The sequence below is a fragment of the Ipomoea nil genome, unplaced genomic scaffold (assembly GCF_001879475.1).
Source record: "Ipomoea nil cultivar Tokyo-kokei standard unplaced genomic scaffold, Asagao_1.1 scaffold0848, whole genome shotgun sequence".
Taxonomy (NCBI): Eukaryota; Viridiplantae; Streptophyta; class Magnoliopsida; order Solanales; family Convolvulaceae; genus Ipomoea; species Ipomoea nil.
Genome location: NW_017617276.1, coordinates 2,315,044 through 2,334,296, shown reverse-complemented (window position 1 = coordinate 2,334,296; position 19,253 = coordinate 2,315,044). Strand labels below are relative to the sequence as shown.

The following is a 19,253-nucleotide window of genomic DNA, read 5'->3' as shown; positions in this document are numbered from 1 at the left end:
TGTCTACAATCTGTCATTCAAATCAATTGAGCTACTCGTGTGGACAAAATTTATCAACTAAACTAAGTAATGAATGTATATGTGGGCAAACTCGCACAAGCTTAATTCACTGATTCAATAAGTAATATTTGGGTTTGAAACTCGACATTAACAATATGGAAAGCCACTAACTTAATATGATTTACATCATTCCAAATGTTTTATCGAGGTGGAATGTATATCTTCGCAAGGCAAACCTCCCCCATATTAAAACGTTACATACTATTGTGAAGTGGAATAAGTTCTTAGGTTTAGAAGACTTTTGAGTTAGCAAAACAAGGAAGATGAGAGAGCGGTGAAAGCAATAAATATGAATTTCTGGGAGTACTAAATTTCTTTAAAGATAGCCTATCAGCAATGGTCTGAACACGGCATATTGGTAGCGAGGAAGTTTGGTTTTCGATGTCTTTCATTATTTTACAACCTTAATTACTTCACATCACATGGTCCCCTTTTTCTACACTCTCATAAATCTTTCAATTCATTCATTTCCCAGTCTCCTTCTCCCTCTAAATAACCTCTTTCTCTCTGGTTTTTAGTATAGGGAGGAAAAGATCAGAGATGTTGAGACCTTTTCAAGAATCATGACTACTTTCCAAACCTTTAATGTCGGGAGAATTGTTTGCTTCTTTCTTCTTGTTTTTCCTTGTCTTGGGCTTAACATTGATGGGGTTCTGTTGATGAGTTTCAAGTTGAGTGTTTCCAGTGATCCTCTGGGCGTGTTGAGTAACTGGAACGCCGGCGACAATACGCCGTGCTCATGGCGCGGCGTCACTTGTGAGGCGGCTAACGCTTCCGACGCCGACGCCGGTCTCCGAGTTACTGGGTTGGCGCTTCCCGATTCTCAGATTCTCGGCTCTGTTGTTTCCACTCTTGGAATGATTCACTTCCTTCGGAATCTTGACCTCTCTAACAATTCCATCAATGGCTCCATTCCTTCCGCTCTCTTTGCCGCTTCGCAGCTTCAAAGTCTCGATTTTTCCAACAATCAAATCTCCGGCCAGCTGCCGGAGACCGTTGGGCGTCTCAGGAGTCTTCGGTCTCTGAATCTCTCCGGTAACGCGTTAGCAGGTGTGGTGCCGGAAAGTTTAGCGGGTCTTCAGAATCTAACGGCCGTTAACTTGAAAGATAATTACTTGTCCGGGTCACTTCACGGCGGGTTCGACGCCGTCCAAGAATTGGATTTGTCGTCTAATTTGATAAACGGATCTTTGCCTCCAAACTTCGGGGGAACCAATCTGCGTTACCTCAACGTTTCCTTCAACAGATTTTCCGGCGAAATCCCGCCGGAATTTTCCAGCAGGATCCCGCCGAACGCGACCCTCGATCTCTCCTTCAACAATTTAAGCGGCGAAATTCCAGATTCCAGTGTTTTCTTGAACCAAGACGTGAAAGCCTTCGCCGGGAACCCGGAACTGTGCGGCGTCCCACTGGAAAACCTCTGTCACGCGTCGGAACCAACTTCGCCGCCGGCAATCGCCGCCATTCCAAAAACAATACAGTCAAATCCCGCGGCTGCGGACTCGCCTGATTCCGGCTCCGGTTCATCCCCTGCGTCACGCACCCGTCTCAAAACCGGCTCGATTATCGCAATTGTAGTCGGAGACGTCGCCGCAGTCGGAATTCTCGCACTGATTTTCATCTACGCCTATCGCGCCAAGCGACGGAAAGCCATAGAAGGAACGATAAAGAAAGAAGCGGAAAGCGCAAAAGACTTCGACTGGGCATCATCCTCCGCATCCCCGACGGAATACAACTGGCTAAGGTCATGGACGTGTTTGAAGACCCAGAGGCACGCCGACGCCGACGCCGACGACGACGACGCCTCGGAAACCACCGCCTCCGAGAGCGAGGAGTCGCAGAAAGGCCAACCCCCACAAGTGCAAGCAGAGCAGAAAACCGGCGAACTAGTAACCCTAGACGGGGAAAAAGAATTGGAGCTGGAAACTCTGCTTAAAGCCTCGGCCTACATTCTCGGCGCCAGCGGCTCCAGCATTCTGTACAAAGCGGTGTTGCAAGACGGCACAACCCTCGCCGTCCGGCGCATCGGCGAGAGCGGCTTCGAACGATTCCGGGAATTCGAAACCCAGGTCCGGGTCATCGCTAAGCTGATACACCCGAATCTAGTAAGAATCCGAGGATTCTACTGGGGCGCCGACGAGAAACTGGTAATCTACGACTTCGTCCCCAATGGCAGTCTAGCCAATGCACGTTACAGTAAGTCTTCCCTAAATCTTCTTTCCATTATCCATTTACCTTTCTGCAAACTACTGCTATGTTTTTACAGACTTACATTAACTTAACAAATTCCTAATCCTAATTATAGTAATATTCCAGTAGCCCCATGCAATAAAGAAGTTCATATTAGGTTTGATGAGGTCTGCAAGATGGAGTAACGTGTCACCATTTTAGAAATTTTTATTGGTTTCCATTTCACATAAGCACGGGTGAGCGCACACGGAATCTGCCCACTTTGGATATAACCACATTGCCGCCTCCAACTTTGGTCTCTTACTCCAAATACTGCCTACTAAACCATTGAACTAAGCTCGTGCGAGTACTCTGTGCATATCCTGAATTAGTGACTGTTGGTTTTTCTTAAAAAGAAATAGAAGGGCTGGCAAGGACAGGGATTGAGAGAGTTAAATATGGTGGTGGGAGTAGTTGTAACTAAAACCAGTGTTTTTAATGCACTAAGAATCAGCAACGTAGTACAAGTCAACTGCGTTGTCATGCCAAGTGGTGAAATAATAGGTTTTCTGGATGGTCCACGGCCATTGATAGGGACATAAATATCCAATTTTTCTGCCCAGAATTGTCTTCTTCTGGAGCTGACTTGCATGGAAAATGAAGTGTCCTACCTCTTCTGGGCGTTACTCTTACGCCCCCCAATTTTAGCTAATTCTGGGTAGCTTTTAGCGTGTACTGTCTTGTTTAATGATTGTTGATCGATGTTGCAGGGAAACCCGGGTGTTCACCGTGTCATCTACCGTGGGGGGTGCGGCTGAGGATTGCCAGAGGGGTGGCGCGTGGGCTGAGTTACATTCACGACAAGAAGCATGTCCACGGGAATCTGAAGCCCAGTAACATATTATTGGGCGGGGATATGGAGCCCAAGATCGGGGATTTTGGGCTTGAGAGGCTCATCACTGGTGAAAGCAGTCACAAGGCTTATGGATCGGCCCGTAATTTGGGCAGCAAGAGGTCCACTACCTCTCGCGAAAGCTTGCAGGATTTCGCATCCGGGCCTACGCCCAGCCCGAGCCCCAGCGCGCTGGGTATATCGCCCTATCACGCACCCGAGTCGCTTCGGAATCTCAAGCCCAACCCGAAATGGGATGTGTTCTCTTTTGGTGTGGTGTTGTTGGAGTTTTTGATCGGAAAAGTCATCGTTTCTGATGAGATGTGTCCCGGGCCGATGGTCGGAGCCGTTAAGTTGGGGGATGAGGAAAAAAGTAGGGTGTTGAAGATGGCTGACGTCACTATCCGTGCTGACATGGAGGGGAAAGAAGAAGCCTTTTACACACTGGTTAGATTAGGATACACTTGCATATCTCCCGTTCCACACAAAAGACCAACCATGAAAGAAGTCATCCAAGCGCTTGACAACTTCCCAACTACTACTTCTCCCTCATACTATTATGCTATTTAACGTAACAATGATGATAAGGACGTGACTCGCTTTTAGAGACACATCCAGAGACTGTATGTTTGGCTAACTATTCTTTTTTTACTTTTAGATAGAATAGTTATTAGAATGTGATGGTAACTCTCTTCAAAAATAATGTCGTATATTGTTGTCACACCTCATGACCTTTACAGACGTTGGGAGTTGGATTCCTTTGCATAATTCATTAATCACACAATATATTAAGATATTTGCGTTCATTTTCATACAAAATTAAACATCACTTTTTTAGTTTCATATTGTTTACACACACACATATGTATATGTATAAAAAAACTAATATTAACATTTGATTTATGAGAAAACTCGTAGCAGCTATAATCAATAAGCATGAGGGGTAAATCACCGAACCCTCCTGTGTCATTACCTGTAGTTTATCATCACCTGAAAACCAAGTGACATACTGTGCAGGCCAAATTTTATATTTTATTTGTCAACATAGTGTAATGGAACTAATTTGTGTATAATGAGTTGATACAATTTTTCTAATCCCTTGGTAATGGTCAGCATTTCGTCTGCCAAAGCCTTCAATTGTATCTTGAAGAATACCGACTTTTTTTCTCTTTCTCGTTCGTGTGTGACTAAGGTTTTCTTTCGTTTTGTTTCAACCTCTTCATATTCTTCCCTGCTCTATTTGCGTTGGTTTTGTACCTCCTTCTGTGATCTGCTTCTCCATGGTTGGCGCAGGGTCGCGTCCACTCGAAGAGAAATGAACCTCTTTATCTCTAAACGAAGAGGAGGAAATGGGGATGGTGATAGGCGACGAGGAGCAACTCGTAACAACTGTAGACAACAAATACACTATGGTGGGAAGATTAGTGATAAACAAACCTATCAAAACGGACATTTTGAAAGTGGCAGCTGTCTGGAATTCAGGTAAAGGAGTTTGTATCAAGGAACTGTCAATCAACTTATTCCTCTTTCAATTTTTCCACGAGGTTGATATCTCTAGAATTTTGGAAGATAGCCCTTGGTCCTTTGAACAAAGCTTGATGGTTTTACATTGGCTGAAGGATAATGAGTCCCCTTTTGACATTTCATTATCCCAAGTAGTATTCTGGATTCAGGTTCTGAATATCCCTGATGAAATGGCTCAGCACATGATTGAAAAGAATGAAAGCTTTATTAACTCTGTATGAGTGTGAGAGGTACAGAGAACTGAAGAACTTTTCCATGGAGGGAAGAAGAATACACTTATATACAAGGGGAGAAAAAGGAAAACGGTTATAACTAACACAATGGAGTACAAAGATAGAAAAGCCCTTTGGCCTTATTATGCTTTCCAGAAGATGAAAGATGAGACTTCTGAGCTACTGAGCTTTGCTTTGCATGATGATGAGAATGTCCTTACTTTGTCACCCCCGTAAGCTGGAGTATGAAGATCCTGCAGGCCCAGCTTATCATGAAAAATATCAAATACAGTCTTGAATAAAGGCTTAGTAAAGCCATCTGCAGTCTATTTGTGAGAGGGAATGGCCAGAAGCTTAATCAGTCCTTCATGAATCTTTTGCCTAACCAAGTGACAATCTATTTCTATGTGTTTCGTACGTTCATGAAACACATAGTTCTCTCCAATGGCAATTGCAGAAAGATTATCACAAAATAGAGCCACTGGACTGTTGTCATATGCTTTCAGATCTACCAACAGAAATGAGAGCCATTGTATCTCACATGTTGTTGTTGCTAGGGCCCTGTATTCTGCTTCAGAAGATGACCTGGACACGGTAGCTTGTTTTTTTTTTTTTTGTCCATGAGATTAAAGAATCCCCAAGATAGATGCAAAAGCCAGTAATGGATTTTCTGCTTTCTGGACATGTTGCCCAATCTGAATTAGAAAACCCCTTCAATTTGATGTGAGGATTAGATGAGTAAAAAAGGCCTTTGCCAGGTGAACCTTTGAGCTACTTTAGCACCCTGTGAGCTGCAGTCAAATGAGTGTTTCTAGGCTTATCCACAAACTGACTCAACTACTGCACAGCAAATGTTATGTCTGGTCTTGTGTTTGTCAGATAGAGCAGTTTACCAACCAGTCTTCTATAGACCTCAGGTTGGTCTAGTGTCATCCCTTCCAGATTGTGTAATGCATCTTTTGTGCAACGAGGCCTGAATCTGTTAAACATCTATTTAAAGAGTGTGTAATGGCGCAAAACTGTTGGTATTTAGTTGGCTTATATTCTCATAACCCCTAGGACGAGTTGGTGACAATTTTCAATAAGCTTGATGAAGAGAGGAAATGTTTTTTTTTTGTTTTTTTTTTCATTATGACTTGTTAAAATAACAAGCTGGAACAACATAAACACGGAGCCACAAAGTATTGTTGAAGGTGCAAATTCGTTCCTGATCAACTGGAGGAAAACTCATAAGAGAAGATGTTCTCAGTCAACGACACAACCTAAGTTGGAGATAAAATGGAAGAGACCCCCTAAAGGTTGGATTAAAGCCAATGTAGATGTTGCTCTCAACTTGGGAGAAAAAGTTACAAGGCTGGGTTGTGCGTTAAGGGATAACCAAGGTCAGTTTGTTGTTGCCAGAGCTATGCAATAGAAGGGGCTATATTGTGTTCAAGACGCTGAAGCTATAGGAATTCGGGAGGCTTTAAGCTGGATTAAGGAACTGGGTTATGACCAAGTGGTGGTGGAGATGGATGCTCTACTTGTTTTCTAGATCATTATCTCCTAAGAGAACGTAAGCAACTTAGTTAATGATATTATTAAAGCAATTGTTAGGCTATTTAATCATCTTAAATTTTCTTGTGTTAGACGGTCTGCGAACCAAGTAGCACATCCATTAGCTAGGGATTCAGTCTCTGTGCCTGACCGTAGAGAGTGGTTCTATAACCCTCCTTATTTCATTCAAGATGTTCTAAACTTTGATATTATATTACTCCGTACAAAGGAATAAGGGTCAAATAGGCCCTTCAAGTATAAGTCAAAGTACAATTAGTCCCATAAATTAACAAAAACTCCCATTAGGCCCTTCATCTCTTCACTTGTATGTAATTAAGTCAATAACTTCTTAAATTTGTGCAATTAGCAGGTAAACACAAAGTAATAGCAGGTAAAATTGATTTATTTTTTTAAAAAAAAAAACCTTGGACGAAGAAGTCGGTTTCTTCATCCAACTGGAAGGAGAAACCATGGCCTGCGTCTCCGTCCAACTAGGCGGAGAAGCTAGGTTGGCTTCTATGTCCAGTTAGACGGAGAAACTAAGCAGTCGCTAGACTTTTTTTTTTTAATATTAATTTATTTGAATTAAAAATATATTTTTATTTTAATTAATTTTTAATTCTTTTTTATTTAAAAGAATTTTACGTGTGAGGCTGTAACTTAGATGTAACCTATTAATTAACTTAATTGCATAAAAATAAAAAAATGAAGGATCTAATTGAAGCTTTTGATAGTTTAAGGGGTTAATTACATTTTAGTCTATAGTTGAAGAAGTCTAGTTGACATTTTTACCTTTATCCCTATTTTATAAAATACAAACTAATGAAAATGTCAGTTTGTTTTTTTTTTTTAAAAAAAATAGAGTTGATCAACGAAAATATAACAATTACCGACCCGCAAAACTCTCCTAACCCGTCCGTTTCGTTGGACATATATGATATCATCCCAAAGCGTTTCGCAGTTGAACACAATCGTTTATAGACGTCAAGTAAGCGTTAAGAACACCTGCACCGGATGGAAAGCAGCAGCGACGCTGCAGCCGCCGTCGATGGCGGCGGAAGGTCATTAACTCCGTCGTCTGAAGAAGTGACCCGGTTTACCGTTGTGTTATCCCGGCGATACCAGCACTTGCTCGATAAAACTTTGCCGCACTTTCTCTACCGCTGGATCGCATTCCTTGCCCTAGCTTTGGTCTATGTGGTGCGAGTATTCCTGCTTCAAGGGTTCTACGTCGTCTCATACGCCCTCGGCATCTATATCCTTAACCTCCTCATTGGATTTCTCTCCCCTCAGGTTGACCCAGAACTTGATTCTGGACCCACCCTGCCCACCCAGGAATCGGACGAGTTCCGTCCCTTCGTTCGTCGCCTTCCTGAATTCAAATTCTGGTAATCTTCTGAATTTTACTTCGCCAATTTCGGTACTTTTCCCCTTAGAAACGTCCCTTGATTTTGTATTCTTAATCTGTGACTGTAATGTGAATAAGGTTGATACCCTTTTCCGAACTATGAATGTTTCCCGTTATCAAAAAGTATTTTGAAATAAATTGATAATGAAAATGTGAAGTTCATGCATGTCCAGCAAGTTTCATTATGTTTGCATACTGGTCGGCATATTTAGGATTAGCATCCCTCCCCGAGTAGTTTGAATCAATCACTGATGTTCTCAGATTCCTCACAATAGAGTGGGGGAAGGTTTAAATTTGTAAAGATGGGAAGGTCTAAATTTGTAAAGATGGGAATGTTTGGAGTTGAAAAATCCTTCCAAACATATAAACGAAATGCTCCATGTGTTGGTATAACCAATAAAAATATAAAAAAAAAAAAAAAAAAGATAAGAGCATTTTCTTTTCCCTTTCCCCAAAAAATAATATTTTTCGTTTCCTCTTATAAGAATATAAAAATGAGTGTTTTTTGTTTCTTCGGTGTAATGTTCTTTTTCCATGGCTTTTCCTTTCCTCACTGATTAGTTCCAGGTTTTAAACAGAGTGTGAATGTTATTACACTCTAGTATAACACCATGCCCAGAATGATTTCCTTATGATGCTTCGAGGTAGGGGAGTATTATACTACCACGGCATAGTCTTGCAAGTGATTTGTTTTGGTGCAGAATGTATAGATAGGCATGTTATGATATTCACGTATATTGTCAAAGTTCAGGTATCTCTTTTAGTGTTAATGTATTTTATCCAAATTGCGAAAGTTCAGGTATCTCTTTTAGTGTTAATGTATTTTATCCAAATTGCGATGAGCAAAATTTCTGGAGTGTCTGCAAGTGGTTCATGGTCCTGTCCCAAATACGGCTATGTGATGACTGATGTGCACTTCCACTATATGTACTTGTTATTAGCGAAATTATACAACCAAGAATTTCTCAGATGCTGACTGATTTTTGTTTGAAGGTATTCGATTACAAAGGCATTCTGCATTGCTATGGTGATGACATTCTTCAGTCTGTTTGATGTGCCTGTGTTTTGGCCAATCCTCCTTTTCTATTGGATGGTATTGTTCACGCTTACTATGAGGAGGCAGATATTGCACATGATGAAATACAAATATTTGCCGTTTTCTTTTGGGAAACAGGTACTTATAGTCATTTGCATTTCAACTTTAATCCCCAGCATTAGCTTCTTTCATTTAAGATTCATCTATCCATTTCAGCGTTATGATGGGAAGAAAGCACCTTCAACTCCTTCAAGTGAAAGTGAGAACGTCTAGATTCAGGTACTTGTTGTATGTCATTCTCTAAAAATTTAGATCTGTTTTATTGTGATGCATTTTTGCTCGACAGCCAATGCTTTATATGAGCTTCCGCATTTTTATGGCAGTTTTTTCTTTGGCTAGCAGGATCTTCCATCTACTGACAAAAATGAGGAGCCGATGATATCTAGCTTGAAGGAAGCCTTGATTTTAACTTGAATGTAAAGCATAGCTGTATGGACTATACTTGTATCCTACCTATTGTGATGCAGACCGTGAATTAACAGCAATTGAAGCAAAGGTTAGCCTTTCCTCATTATGTTTTTCAATCAGTGCTCAAAGAATCATGACAATGAAATGTTTAGTCCATTGCTCTTTGATGAACATAGACCTAAAAGAAAACAAAGCAATAACAACTGAATGAAAACTATCAATGGATTGTACTACAATCTTGGTATTAGATGTTCTTCTTCATATCAAGCACTGCTATAATCCTTATTAGATCCACCATTCTTGATGGGATAAGAAGCCTCCATTGTAATCCCGCACTTTCCAGAATGAGTGCCACCCACATTGCGCTCCATTCTAACATAGCCGCCCTCGCCCCAGCTGCTACCCCAAGAGTTCTTCACTATCCAATAGTCTGAACCATTTTCTGAGCCGTAGCCTACCACCACCACTGCATGGTCCAACTCTGTTCCGCATTTCCCAGTAAATATTCCCTGTGGATGTTCATGCCAAGAGTAAGCTAAGCTTGAACCTTGTAGTAACTCACTGAAAAACCTAACCTTAATGTCTGCTAGCAGTCCAACAAAGTAGAGAACTTTGAATTACCGATGAGTAAAACTGGAATGCCCTGCCAGAGGCTTCAATGGCAACACTCACGGGTTGATGTGCCACAGCCTTCTTTAGCGCATTCTCGTTTTGTGGAACATCTTCATAGCCATCTATGGTAACAGTCTTGGCATTCTTCTGTAATAATTCATGCAAGAAAGGTTAGAAATTTTTAGTCCCTTTGATGAAGAAAAGTGTGATTATATTGTGATTGTGTGGCTCCTTACGGAATCACAAACTCCATCGCTGCCTCTGTATGGGTAGTGAGCTTCTGTGTCAATGCCGCCATTGGAAACGATGAACTGAAATGCATAGTCCATAAGGCCGCCATTGCAGCCTTCGTTATAGGACCTGTCACAGTCTACCAGTTCTTGCTCCGAAAGTGTTACCAGCTCCCCTGTAACTATTTGGTTTATGCTTTCAACTGCCGCGACAGTTGAAAATGCCCAACAACTCCCTGAAATTAAAGATACAGATTTGTTGCCATGACACTTTTAGTTGGAACGAAAAATCTACACCCTCAGGTATTAATTACAGATTATTAGCTTCTTGGTTTAAGCTAGTCAATTATGTCCTTTGTCGATGGTCACGAAATTTATCCAATGTAAACTCTCGACGTAGTGATGGTTGATTACGCTTTTAACAACAACGAAAAAAACACACACACACACATATTACCGCAACTTCCTTGATCCTTGACGGGAGCAACGGCGCCGTTGTTCCTCCAATCAACGGATTCCGGCAGCGTCTTGCTAGGCCGGAAACCGTAACGTTGGCTGGTGTTTCTGGACTTGACGTAGCGGCGCTTAGCATCATTCCTCGTGCCCAAAAACCTGGACCGGTACTCGTCGTTTGTGAGGTCAGCGAAGTTGTTCAACCCCACCTTGTACGTTTGATTCTCCATGCTGTTATGTTCGTCGATGAACTTCAAATTATCCTTAAAAATTTCGAATCTTTTATCCATCTCTCCCACCCCATTATACGCTTTCCCATGCTCCGCCAGCCACTGTTGGTGTACACCCTTCACCTCTTCATCACTTCGCCATGTCGGTGGTTTGTTATAGTCGAGGATGGACATGTCAAGTGCATAACAAAATGATGCGAAGAAGATGAAGAATAGTGGGGTCACTACAAACGCCATGGCTGACACAGAGCAGAGCAGAGGAAGCTAGCTCGATCAGCTCAAGTGTGGATGGATGGATTGAGTGTAAGAAGCTTGAAGTTGGGATTTATATAGTTGCATGAAATGGATAATAAATTCGTGTATTATTGTTAGTTAATGTCGTTATTGGGACTCGTGACTTTAATAATGATGATAATTACCGCCAAGATTATAAAAGGTATATCTTTAGTTCTTGGGAAATAGCTTGATCTGTAGTTTTTAGCGCCGTCAGACTCGTAAATGTTTATGAATCATATCACTAAAAGGCCACTTGATAGTGTTTGCAGTGGCCGCCCAATCTTTTGGTATATGCTGCCCGTTCTTTCAACCAATGGAACTTTTTCTTTTTATTTTAAACTTTAATTTACGAAAAAATTTACAACCTGCTACGTGAAAATACGCTCAAGTTATTAATATGCTCAGACTGAAACTCGCTTTATGAATCTAACTGGTAAAAGACTACAAAAAAATAAATTAATAATATGTTCAAACTGAAACTCACCTTATGAATCTAGCAGCTAAAGGACCATAAAAAAAATAAATTAGTATAAATTGCACAATCAATTCTACCAAGAAGGCTAGATAATTTTCATACGGTTAATATTAAAGAAAATATTAGTAAATATATTTTACTCTAATGATACAAGTTAAGATTCTCCCTTTTGATTCTAAATTGAATAAAAAAAATATTTATGATTTCATTTGTAATGTGTTACACAAATTATAAACTCTCAACCTTATTTGGATAAAGAAAAATGATATTTTATAACAAAGATTAAATCCCAATAATAATATCCAAAAATTGAACAAGAATGATCATCATGCACAAAGTAGGAATACAATTTTTAGGCTTTCAGCCAAGCAGAAATGTTGCAAGACTAAATTTCTTTTTGAAACAGTTCACAATTCAATGACAATAAACAAAATGGGGCAAAAACTGAGGGAAAAAAAAAAACAAAAAGAATATATGAAAACTAGATGGGCTGAACAAGTATGTATGTATCAACTGCTATGGTAAGGGATGCCATCTCATATTTACGAAACAAGGATGGTCGTGTAGTTCTCAAACTTGATGATGTTGAAGGCATGACTAGTTGTCTGTAGATGAGTGAGTATAAACAATGGTGATAGCCATCCAATTCAGGATCTTTACTATTTCTTGATGGAATTCTTGGTGGAGATGTTTTCATCTGCATTCTATTTCTTGATGGAATTCTTGGTGGAGACGTTTTCATCTGCATTCTTTGCTACATGCTTCCTCTTCCTAGAAGTGCGCCTTTTGGTTCGTGGTTTTGCAGTGCGCTTCTCGATGTTGTTCTCTTGGTTGATGACTAGCTTTTCAACAGTGGGCAGCTCTGGAGGAGCATCCGGCCATGGCGTGCGCTTTGCTGGGACAGTAACATCCAGCGGAGGGTCAATTATCCATCTGCATAGGTACAGAGAAGTGTGAATTTTAGTGGCTGTCAAAAATATGATAGCAAACGACTTCCTTGCACAAGGTGCGATTTTGCTGTTTCACTGTGCTAGTAACAGGATGGACGCTATGTATTCAGACATACAACACATTAAATCATAAGATCCGAGTGTAGAACAAATCCACCATAAGCTTAAAGACTCGTCTAAGCCAATCACAAATCTTGATAGACACAGATATACAATGTTACAAGATTTTTGACTGACTGGTAGAATTTGGAATTCCATGCTACCCACCCAAGAATATGCCAAATCATAGCTTACATGCGCCTGTGCATGCTACTAACTCTATTACATTGTAGTATATATTCAAACATTGAGGCTCGATCTCATGACCTCTCACATGGGGGAGAGGTCATTACATGCCATCTGAGCACAAGGTGCTTGGCAAGTATGCTGAAGATTGATTTTTAATGTACTGAAAAGTTCATTTTTAGATAGTATACCAAATAATGAACTTTTATACAAAAAATGAATATTCAATATATTAAAAATGAACCTTTAGTATATTAAAAATGAATCTTATATCAGTGGTTCACCTTACTTTACAAGGTGAAACATGGTCCATTGTATAATGATTGGTACATATTAGTTATTACTTATTACTATGTCAATAGTTGATAATCATTAAGGATGCATCCATGAATGAGCTTACATTAGGGCCTAAGAGTTTAGCTACTTTGATTACAAGATACCTAATGACCAAATTAGTAGAGGACTACACTAAGGATTAAGCATGTTTGCTTTTCTTTGTATGGATAACTGCCACCTCTAAAACTGTTTCTTAGCAAAATCACTTTTTATTCTTCTTACTTTCAACCTTCATTTAGTCCTTCACTCCTTCTGTGTCATTCTTCCATTCACCATAACCGCTCAAATTTAGTTGATTTTGTAGCATAAGAACAAGTAAATGGGAAATTCTGTTATGTTATGTTATTCCTCTAAGATGAGATAGTGATCTATAGAACAAATTTGCAAGTAAAAGCAAGCTGCAAGCAATCATCAGTCAAAGATAACGTATTACAGTATGAAGACTAAAAGCGCACAATATTCTGAATAGTAAGAGTAGCAAAAGACGGACCTGGCAGGGAATTTGCTGTCGGCCCTTCCCTCAACGCGAAGCCACCACACCATAACTTTGTGTCCACAACTCCCAAGAGGCTCCACCATGGAAGAATCCTTCAACAAAGACAACGGGCTCTCAATATCTTCCCCGGCTTCAGTTGCAATGTCCAAATCCTTAACCCATTCCGGCTTGTCATCAGCATCTCTCCACAGCAGTCTAGAATTCAACACAAAGACAGCCCATTCAAGCTTTCTTGGCAGCACAACCGCCTTGTCACCAATGTATCTTGCACTCCTTTCCGCAAAGGGGGATGAATCGAAGGTATGCCAACCTATCAGATGCTTCGAAGAATTGCAAACTGGACCTTGAACTGGCAGCTGCGAATTCTTTTCACCGTTTTTCTTGATCACTGAGAGCTCCTCATCAGCGCCAGCTGAATGAGCTATAATGCCAACAGGAAGGGCACCAAACCATTTAACCTTTTGGATCTCATCAAAAACCTCCAAACTATGCATATTACTATCATCCATAAACATCAACAATCCATCCAGTTTCTCATCTCTAATGTATCTGGCCAATCACAAGACTACCAAATCAAATCCAAAGTCCAGAAACTGCAAACTTTAACTTAAATACAAGGCTGAAAGGATAAGTATAGGTTCATTAATTGGCATACCTCAAAGCCCTAACTCGCATTTTTGACTCCAATTTGTGGCGATCTTCCCACATAATAGGCATTTTGTCGCCAAGTCCTAAGTGGATAGTCCTGAGTCCTGAGTTGGCGAGCAATGAGGCGGTCTCATTGGTGGCGCCGCCGGCTTCGACGACAATCCAGATGACATTGTACGGCACGTTCATGAGGGAATGTATAACTCCGGTGAGATGCAGGGTCTGGAAGGTTCGGACATAGGTGGGAGTGATTGCAATCACGGTCCGAGGAGTTTTGACTCCATATTGAAACCTCTGCTCCCTCTGAACAATCTCAATTATCTTATGAGCCTGCATCACCTCCGTCGCGTTTGGATGCGGCCACGGCCGTATTAAGATCCCGTGCCGCCCCACAACCACTCTGCTATTCGTCAACGTCGGAGATCCGTGGTCCACAGCCTGCTGAACAGCCACGGTGGCGGCGCCGGGATCAGTAAACCGGGCGGAGTAGAGGTTATTGCTCGGGGTGGCGGAGTTGGAGAAGATAAGGAAGAGCACGAGGCGGGAGAACCTGAATCCGAGCACTAGGCTAATGAGACAGCAGAGGCCGTGGAGGAGAAGCCAGAAAATAGCAGCCGGGGACTTGACGGCGCCGTCGGACGACAAATCCAGAGGCGACGATCCCCTGAAGCTGTTGCTCCGGCGGGCCTGCTGCTGCAACGCCGTCAGCTTCATCATCTTTCCACTCCCAACTTCGCAACCAGAAAGACGAGCAACCAATTCAACAACCGGAATCTGGTGAGTTTGAAGGAGAAAGGAGAGCTAATCGGAGAGTGGCTTTGAAGATTGGGAAAACGGGGTTGTTGAAGTGAGAGAGAGAATGTTTGGTAGGGATGTTAAGCTGTATAATCAAACAACATTTCTTTAAGCTTACGAATCAAACAATCGCTTACTTTTGCTCTCTCTCTCTCTCTCTCTCTCACCATTCTCCCACACCCAAATTCAACTCGATTCCACGATGACCCGGATTCAATGGGTCATCCGACATGAAAGCCAAAAGCTTTGAACCAGCTCAAATCTGCGCTGTCTCATCATCCTAATCTGCACATTTCACCCATTTGCAAAGTCATAACATTATTGCCAAATACTTTATTACTTCCCAAAATACGGACTAATTATGTAAAATTATCTGCGCATGTAATCCAGGTGCTATCAATCAAATTTTGCATTAATATTTGCCTACAAAAACACAAAATCTTCATTCTTCTTAAATACTGCATACTGAACCATTAAGTTAAGCACGTAAAAAAAAAAAAAAAAAAAAAAAAAATTCTTCACCCCCATAAGTCTCACACACTGACAGAATTTTAAAAATAAATTAGGGTGATATATTACTCTCGTATATGTTAGCAATTAATGAAATCTAAAGTAAAAAAGGGAAAGTCATTGTAATATATTATTCTTATCAATATTACTATTTTTTATGTAATATTATTGATAGAATATATGTTAATATGATATTGGACTAACTTACTAAGATATGTTTTCAAAAAAAAAAACTTACTAAGATATAAGTATATAACACATTGTTTAAAGACAAAAGAGAGATTACTCAAGCAACTCAATTTATATTTGAGCAAAAGTTAATAATTCAAGAGGATCCGCAATGAGCATAGGCATGCTCACCTACCTTGCACACTTGTACCTAGGGGTGGGCGTTTCGGGTTTCGGTTAGGTTTTTTTCGGTTTCGATTTTTTGATTTTAAAAAAGTTAAACCATTCGGTTTAACATTAAGGTTCGGTTCGATTTCGGTTCGGTTTGAAACGGTTCGGTTTCGGTTCGGATTTAATTCGGTTCGGTGTTTGGTTCGGTTTAAGCTCCCCAAATTTCAACATTTCCTAATTTTTCGAACATACTACCAAACAATACATATTCACATAATCCAAATTCAAACTCTAAACATTATATAACAAAATAGCAATCCAAAGTTCAAACACAATACTAAGTACTAATTACCAAACATCAGTTAACATTTTTGCACAACCGACTCTTCAGTTGGTTCAGTTGGAATATTTTTATTGATAAGATGAATAATCATTTATCTGTATAGTTGATATTAAATGAACTAGTGTCAATTACTATATAGTTAATTTTTGGACACGATCTATCATTGCTAGTGCACTCGAAATATATTCCAGTACTAGAAAATAATTATAGTGCACTGGAAATCAAAATTAGAATGACTGTAAAGCACATTAAATTTATAGAAAAACATGAAACTAAGGAAAATACTGAATATTGTAAATATAACTCAAGTTAGATATAATTGTGAGGTAAAGAACAATTGCGACAAACAACAAAAGTGCAATGTAGAAAACAAGATATAAAGAAATCAAATAAAAAATGTAAGGTTTGGTGCCAGTAAGAATGAGAACTGAACGGCGGAGCAGGCATCGAGGAACTTGGATTTACTTGTTTATTATTATTATTATTATTATTATTATTATTATTATTATTATTATTATTTATTAAAAAAATTATATAGCATTCGGTTCGGTTCGATTTTTGTCAAACCGTTCGGTTTCAGTTCGGTTCGGTACTAAACCGTTCGGGTTACAAAATCTCGAACCGTTCAATTTTCTATTACTAGTTCGATTCGGTTTGGTTCGGTTCGGTTCGGATAAACCGAACCGAAGTGCCCACCCCTACTTGTACCATCAAATAATGTGGATAAGAATTAATCAGAGATGGTAAAAAATTAATATCTCTAATTGATTATTACGCTATTATTTTTCTCTTAATTTTACTTGTGAATTGTGAATAAAATAATCTTATATGATCATTTGTAATTAACTACGGATAGTAATGTATCAACACCCTAATATTCTCCAATATAAAGTATTATTATTGGGGTATAATAATACGGAGTATTATATATACTTCAATTCAAATGTTTGAGTTGGGGCGTCACTTTTCATATCAAGTCAATAACTCAATACCAACAAACATTGAAGAACGGGCTGGAGGCCTGGAGCCTATCACCTTAATTTAAACATTTTTTTTTTGCCTTTCAAAAAAAAAACATTTTTTTTGGATGACCCATTTATTTATTTATTTAATCTTCTAATTAAATAATAAGACGAGTAATTTTTATTGAGATCTGTTGGTATGATTGTGGGCCAAAGGGAATGGTCTAGAACCACACAATTTACGTGGCCCATAAACAAATTTTAGATGGGTAAATGTTCATAGGGTCCAAAAGCGTGTCAAACCAATTGTTATGCTGTGGAATCGTGTCCACCTTGCAAGGTGGACACGATTCCATGTTCATAATTATTGAACTATATGTTTATAATTATAGAGTTATATATTCATAATTTTTTAATTTCATATTCATAATTACAGAACTCTATTAATAGTACTAATTCTCGATTATACTCGTTGAGTGTATGCAAGATGTGTAACGTATGTATGTATCTAAATTGTATAAGAAGAACAATAAGGTAGTAGAGGGTGGCTAGAGTAAAGTGATCTCGTTATATTTATTCATGTTCTTTCATGCTAGAGAGAATGAGGAGTGTGTCTTATTCTAGAGAGAGAATGGAGAATGGGTGCCCCCTAACTCGAAAGGCAAAAGCCCTTTTTATAGGCATAAGGTTTGGGCGGGGTTGACCTGTTTACTCTGACCCGCTGATCTGAACCGCTTGATTATGACATAATATTGCAAAAATTGCGCCTAGGTGTCGCCCGGCTGCGGCGAGGAAGGCCGGAATCGGCCTCTTTCGCGGCCAGGCGGCTAGATGGCCGCCTAGCCGGCTACACCAGCGTTTTTTTTTTTTTTTTTAGTTGTAAAGTGTCAAAAGTTTGGCAAGGCATAACTTTTGACTCGGTTATTCAAAGGCGGTTTGACCCACCAATTTCTCAAAAAAATGCTTCTTTTGCTCTTAGTTTTTTTTTTTTTTTTTTTTTTTTTTTTTTAAATGGTTTCAACAATATTTTGAACCATTTTACAATTACTTGTGTAAATAGTTTGTAAGAAAAAACTAGAGGAACCTTATGTTTTATTAGTGAATTTTTATAATTTTTAGTTTAAATTTAAAAAAAAATTAAAAAAACGGCGCCTAACATATTTTGCAACCTTGTCATGACCCGAGTATAAACGAGAACACGATCGTACAGGGGGTATAGCCCAGGGTATATATCCTATCATCTATGTTCATAATTACTTAACTATATGTTCATAATTATAAAGATATATATTCATAATTTTTGAATTTCATATTCACAATTATTGAATCTCTATATATTCATAATTACAAAACTATATGTTCACAACTCTATGTTCATAATTATAGAACTATATGTTCATAATTTTTGAACTATATATTCATAATTATGAACAGTTTTCAAACCGTGTCCACCTTGCAAGGTGGACACGGTTCCACAGCATAATTTGCTCGTGTCAAACTACACTTGCAGCAATCGTTATATCGTGGACCATGGTCCATAATGCACTGTGAATTCTGGTTCAATACACATAATTCATGTTAATAATGTACATAATTCATGTTTATTATATCGTGTTTATGTGTATGTATATTATGAACATTAATTATATGCATTATGAATATTAATTTTGTACCTTATGAAGTCAAATTCTATGTATTGGATCAAGGTCCACAGTGCACTGTGGATCCTGATCCACGATATAAATTACCCACTTGCAGTTGCAATAAGTTTATTGAGTTAGTTGAAGACGGAAAATTATTCTGTGGATTCGGGTCCACTTTGCAAGGTAGACTCAAATCTCAAGATATACAATTTACATACTAAATGTTTACAATTTATCTTTTAAAAATTCACAATTTGTGATTACCATGTATTGTATTCATAAATTCTCAAAACTTAGAAACACAATTTAGATTCTAAATATTTACAATTCTAATACTAAAAATACACAATTTAGGACCATGGTCC

At 39.3% G+C, this 19,253-nt stretch overlaps 4 protein-coding genes across 8 annotated transcripts; 2 read left to right on the top strand and 2 right to left on the bottom strand.

Moving 5' to 3' along the window:
- Nucleotides 1-338: 338 nt before the first annotated feature.
- On the top strand, nucleotides 339-3,917 carry LOC109178526 (probable LRR receptor-like serine/threonine-protein kinase At4g37250). Its single transcript, XM_019328160.1, has 2 exons — nucleotides 339-2,256; nucleotides 3,000-3,917. The coding sequence occupies exons 1-2, from the start codon at nucleotides 624-626 to the stop codon at nucleotides 3,689-3,691; spliced, it is 2,325 nt and encodes a 774-aa protein (XP_019183705.1). The 5' UTR covers nucleotides 339-623; the 3' UTR covers nucleotides 3,692-3,917.
- Nucleotides 3,918-7,302: 3,385 nt separating this feature from the next.
- On the top strand, nucleotides 7,303-9,421 carry LOC109178433 (protein RER1A-like). Of its 4 annotated transcripts, none has more exons than XM_019328057.1 (4): nucleotides 7,303-7,781; nucleotides 8,795-8,975; nucleotides 9,054-9,115; nucleotides 9,210-9,421. In XM_019328057.1, the coding sequence occupies exons 1-3, from the start codon at nucleotides 7,408-7,410 to the stop codon at nucleotides 9,108-9,110; spliced, it is 612 nt and encodes a 203-aa protein (XP_019183602.1). In that variant the 5' UTR covers nucleotides 7,303-7,407; the 3' UTR covers nucleotides 9,111-9,115; nucleotides 9,210-9,421. The 4 variants fall into 4 exon arrangements, with proteins under 4 accessions (XP_019183602.1, XP_019183603.1, XP_019183604.1 ...); XM_019328058.1 differs by having other exon boundaries at nucleotides 9,054-9,116; nucleotides 9,240-9,421; XM_019328059.1 differs by having other exon boundaries at nucleotides 9,054-9,116; nucleotides 9,221-9,421.
- Nucleotides 9,422-9,560: 139 nt separating this feature from the next.
- On the bottom strand, nucleotides 9,561-11,400 carry LOC109178432 (zingipain-2-like). Its single transcript, XM_019328054.1, has 4 exons — nucleotides 10,605-11,400; nucleotides 10,154-10,383; nucleotides 9,927-10,064; nucleotides 9,561-9,814 (listed from the first exon to the last, which is right to left on the bottom strand). The coding sequence occupies exons 1-4, from the start codon at nucleotides 11,065-11,067 to the stop codon at nucleotides 9,569-9,571; spliced, it is 1,077 nt and encodes a 358-aa protein (XP_019183599.1). The 5' UTR covers nucleotides 11,068-11,400; the 3' UTR covers nucleotides 9,561-9,568.
- Nucleotides 11,401-11,863: 463 nt separating this feature from the next.
- On the bottom strand, nucleotides 11,864-15,413 carry LOC109178507 (probable beta-1,4-xylosyltransferase IRX14H). 2 transcript variants are annotated; one of them, XM_019328133.1, is made up of 4 exons: nucleotides 14,304-15,413; nucleotides 13,643-14,197; nucleotides 12,324-12,514; nucleotides 11,864-12,278 (listed from the first exon to the last, which is right to left on the bottom strand). In XM_019328133.1, exons 1-4 carry the CDS (start codon nucleotides 15,011-15,013, stop codon nucleotides 12,241-12,243), a joined length of 1,494 nt encoding a protein of 497 aa, XP_019183678.1. In that variant the 5' UTR covers nucleotides 15,014-15,413; the 3' UTR covers nucleotides 11,864-12,240. The 2 variants fall into 2 exon arrangements, with proteins under 2 accessions (XP_019183678.1, XP_019183677.1); XM_019328132.1 differs by having other exon boundaries at nucleotides 11,864-12,514.
- Nucleotides 15,414-19,253: the final 3,840 nt, after the last annotated feature.

Bases quoted from the DNA above. Each gene is read 5' to 3' on its own strand.
- LOC109178526 (XM_019328160.1), top strand. From the start codon at position 624: ATGACTACTTTCCAAACCTTTAATGTCGGGAGAATTGTTTGCTTCTTT. The intron at 2,257-2,999 runs GTAAGTCTTCCC...TCGATGTTGCAG, and splicing joins TCTAGCCAATGCACGTTACA to GGAAACCCGGGTGTTCACCG.
- LOC109178433 (XM_019328057.1), top strand. From the start codon at position 7,408: ATGGAAAGCAGCAGCGACGCTGCAGCCGCCGTCGATGGCGGCGGAAGG. The intron at 7,782-8,794 runs GTAATCTTCTGA...TTTTGTTTGAAG, and splicing joins CTTCCTGAATTCAAATTCTG to GTATTCGATTACAAAGGCAT. The intron at 8,976-9,053 runs GTACTTATAGTC...TATCCATTTCAG, and splicing joins CGTTTTCTTTTGGGAAACAG to CGTTATGATGGGAAGAAAGC.
- LOC109178432 (XM_019328054.1), bottom strand. From the start codon at position 11,067: ATGGCGTTTGTAGTGACCCCACTATTCTTCATCTTCTTCGCATCATTT. The intron at 10,384-10,604 runs GTAATATGTGTG...CTTTAATTTCAG, and splicing joins CAAGGATCAAGGAAGTTGCG to GGAGTTGTTGGGCATTTTCA. The intron at 10,065-10,153 runs GTAAGGAGCCAC...GAATTATTACAG, and splicing joins GCGATGGAGTTTGTGATTCC to AAGAATGCCAAGACTGTTAC.
- LOC109178507 (XM_019328132.1), bottom strand. From the start codon at position 15,013: ATGATGAAGCTGACGGCGTTGCAGCAGCAGGCCCGCCGGAGCAACAGC. The intron at 14,198-14,303 runs GTATGCCAATTA...GTGATTGGCCAG, and splicing joins ATGCGAGTTAGGGCTTTGAG to ATACATTAGAGATGAGAAAC. The intron at 12,515-13,642 runs GTCCGTCTTTTG...GTACCTATGCAG, and splicing joins GACAGCAAATTCCCTGCCAG to ATGGATAATTGACCCTCCGC.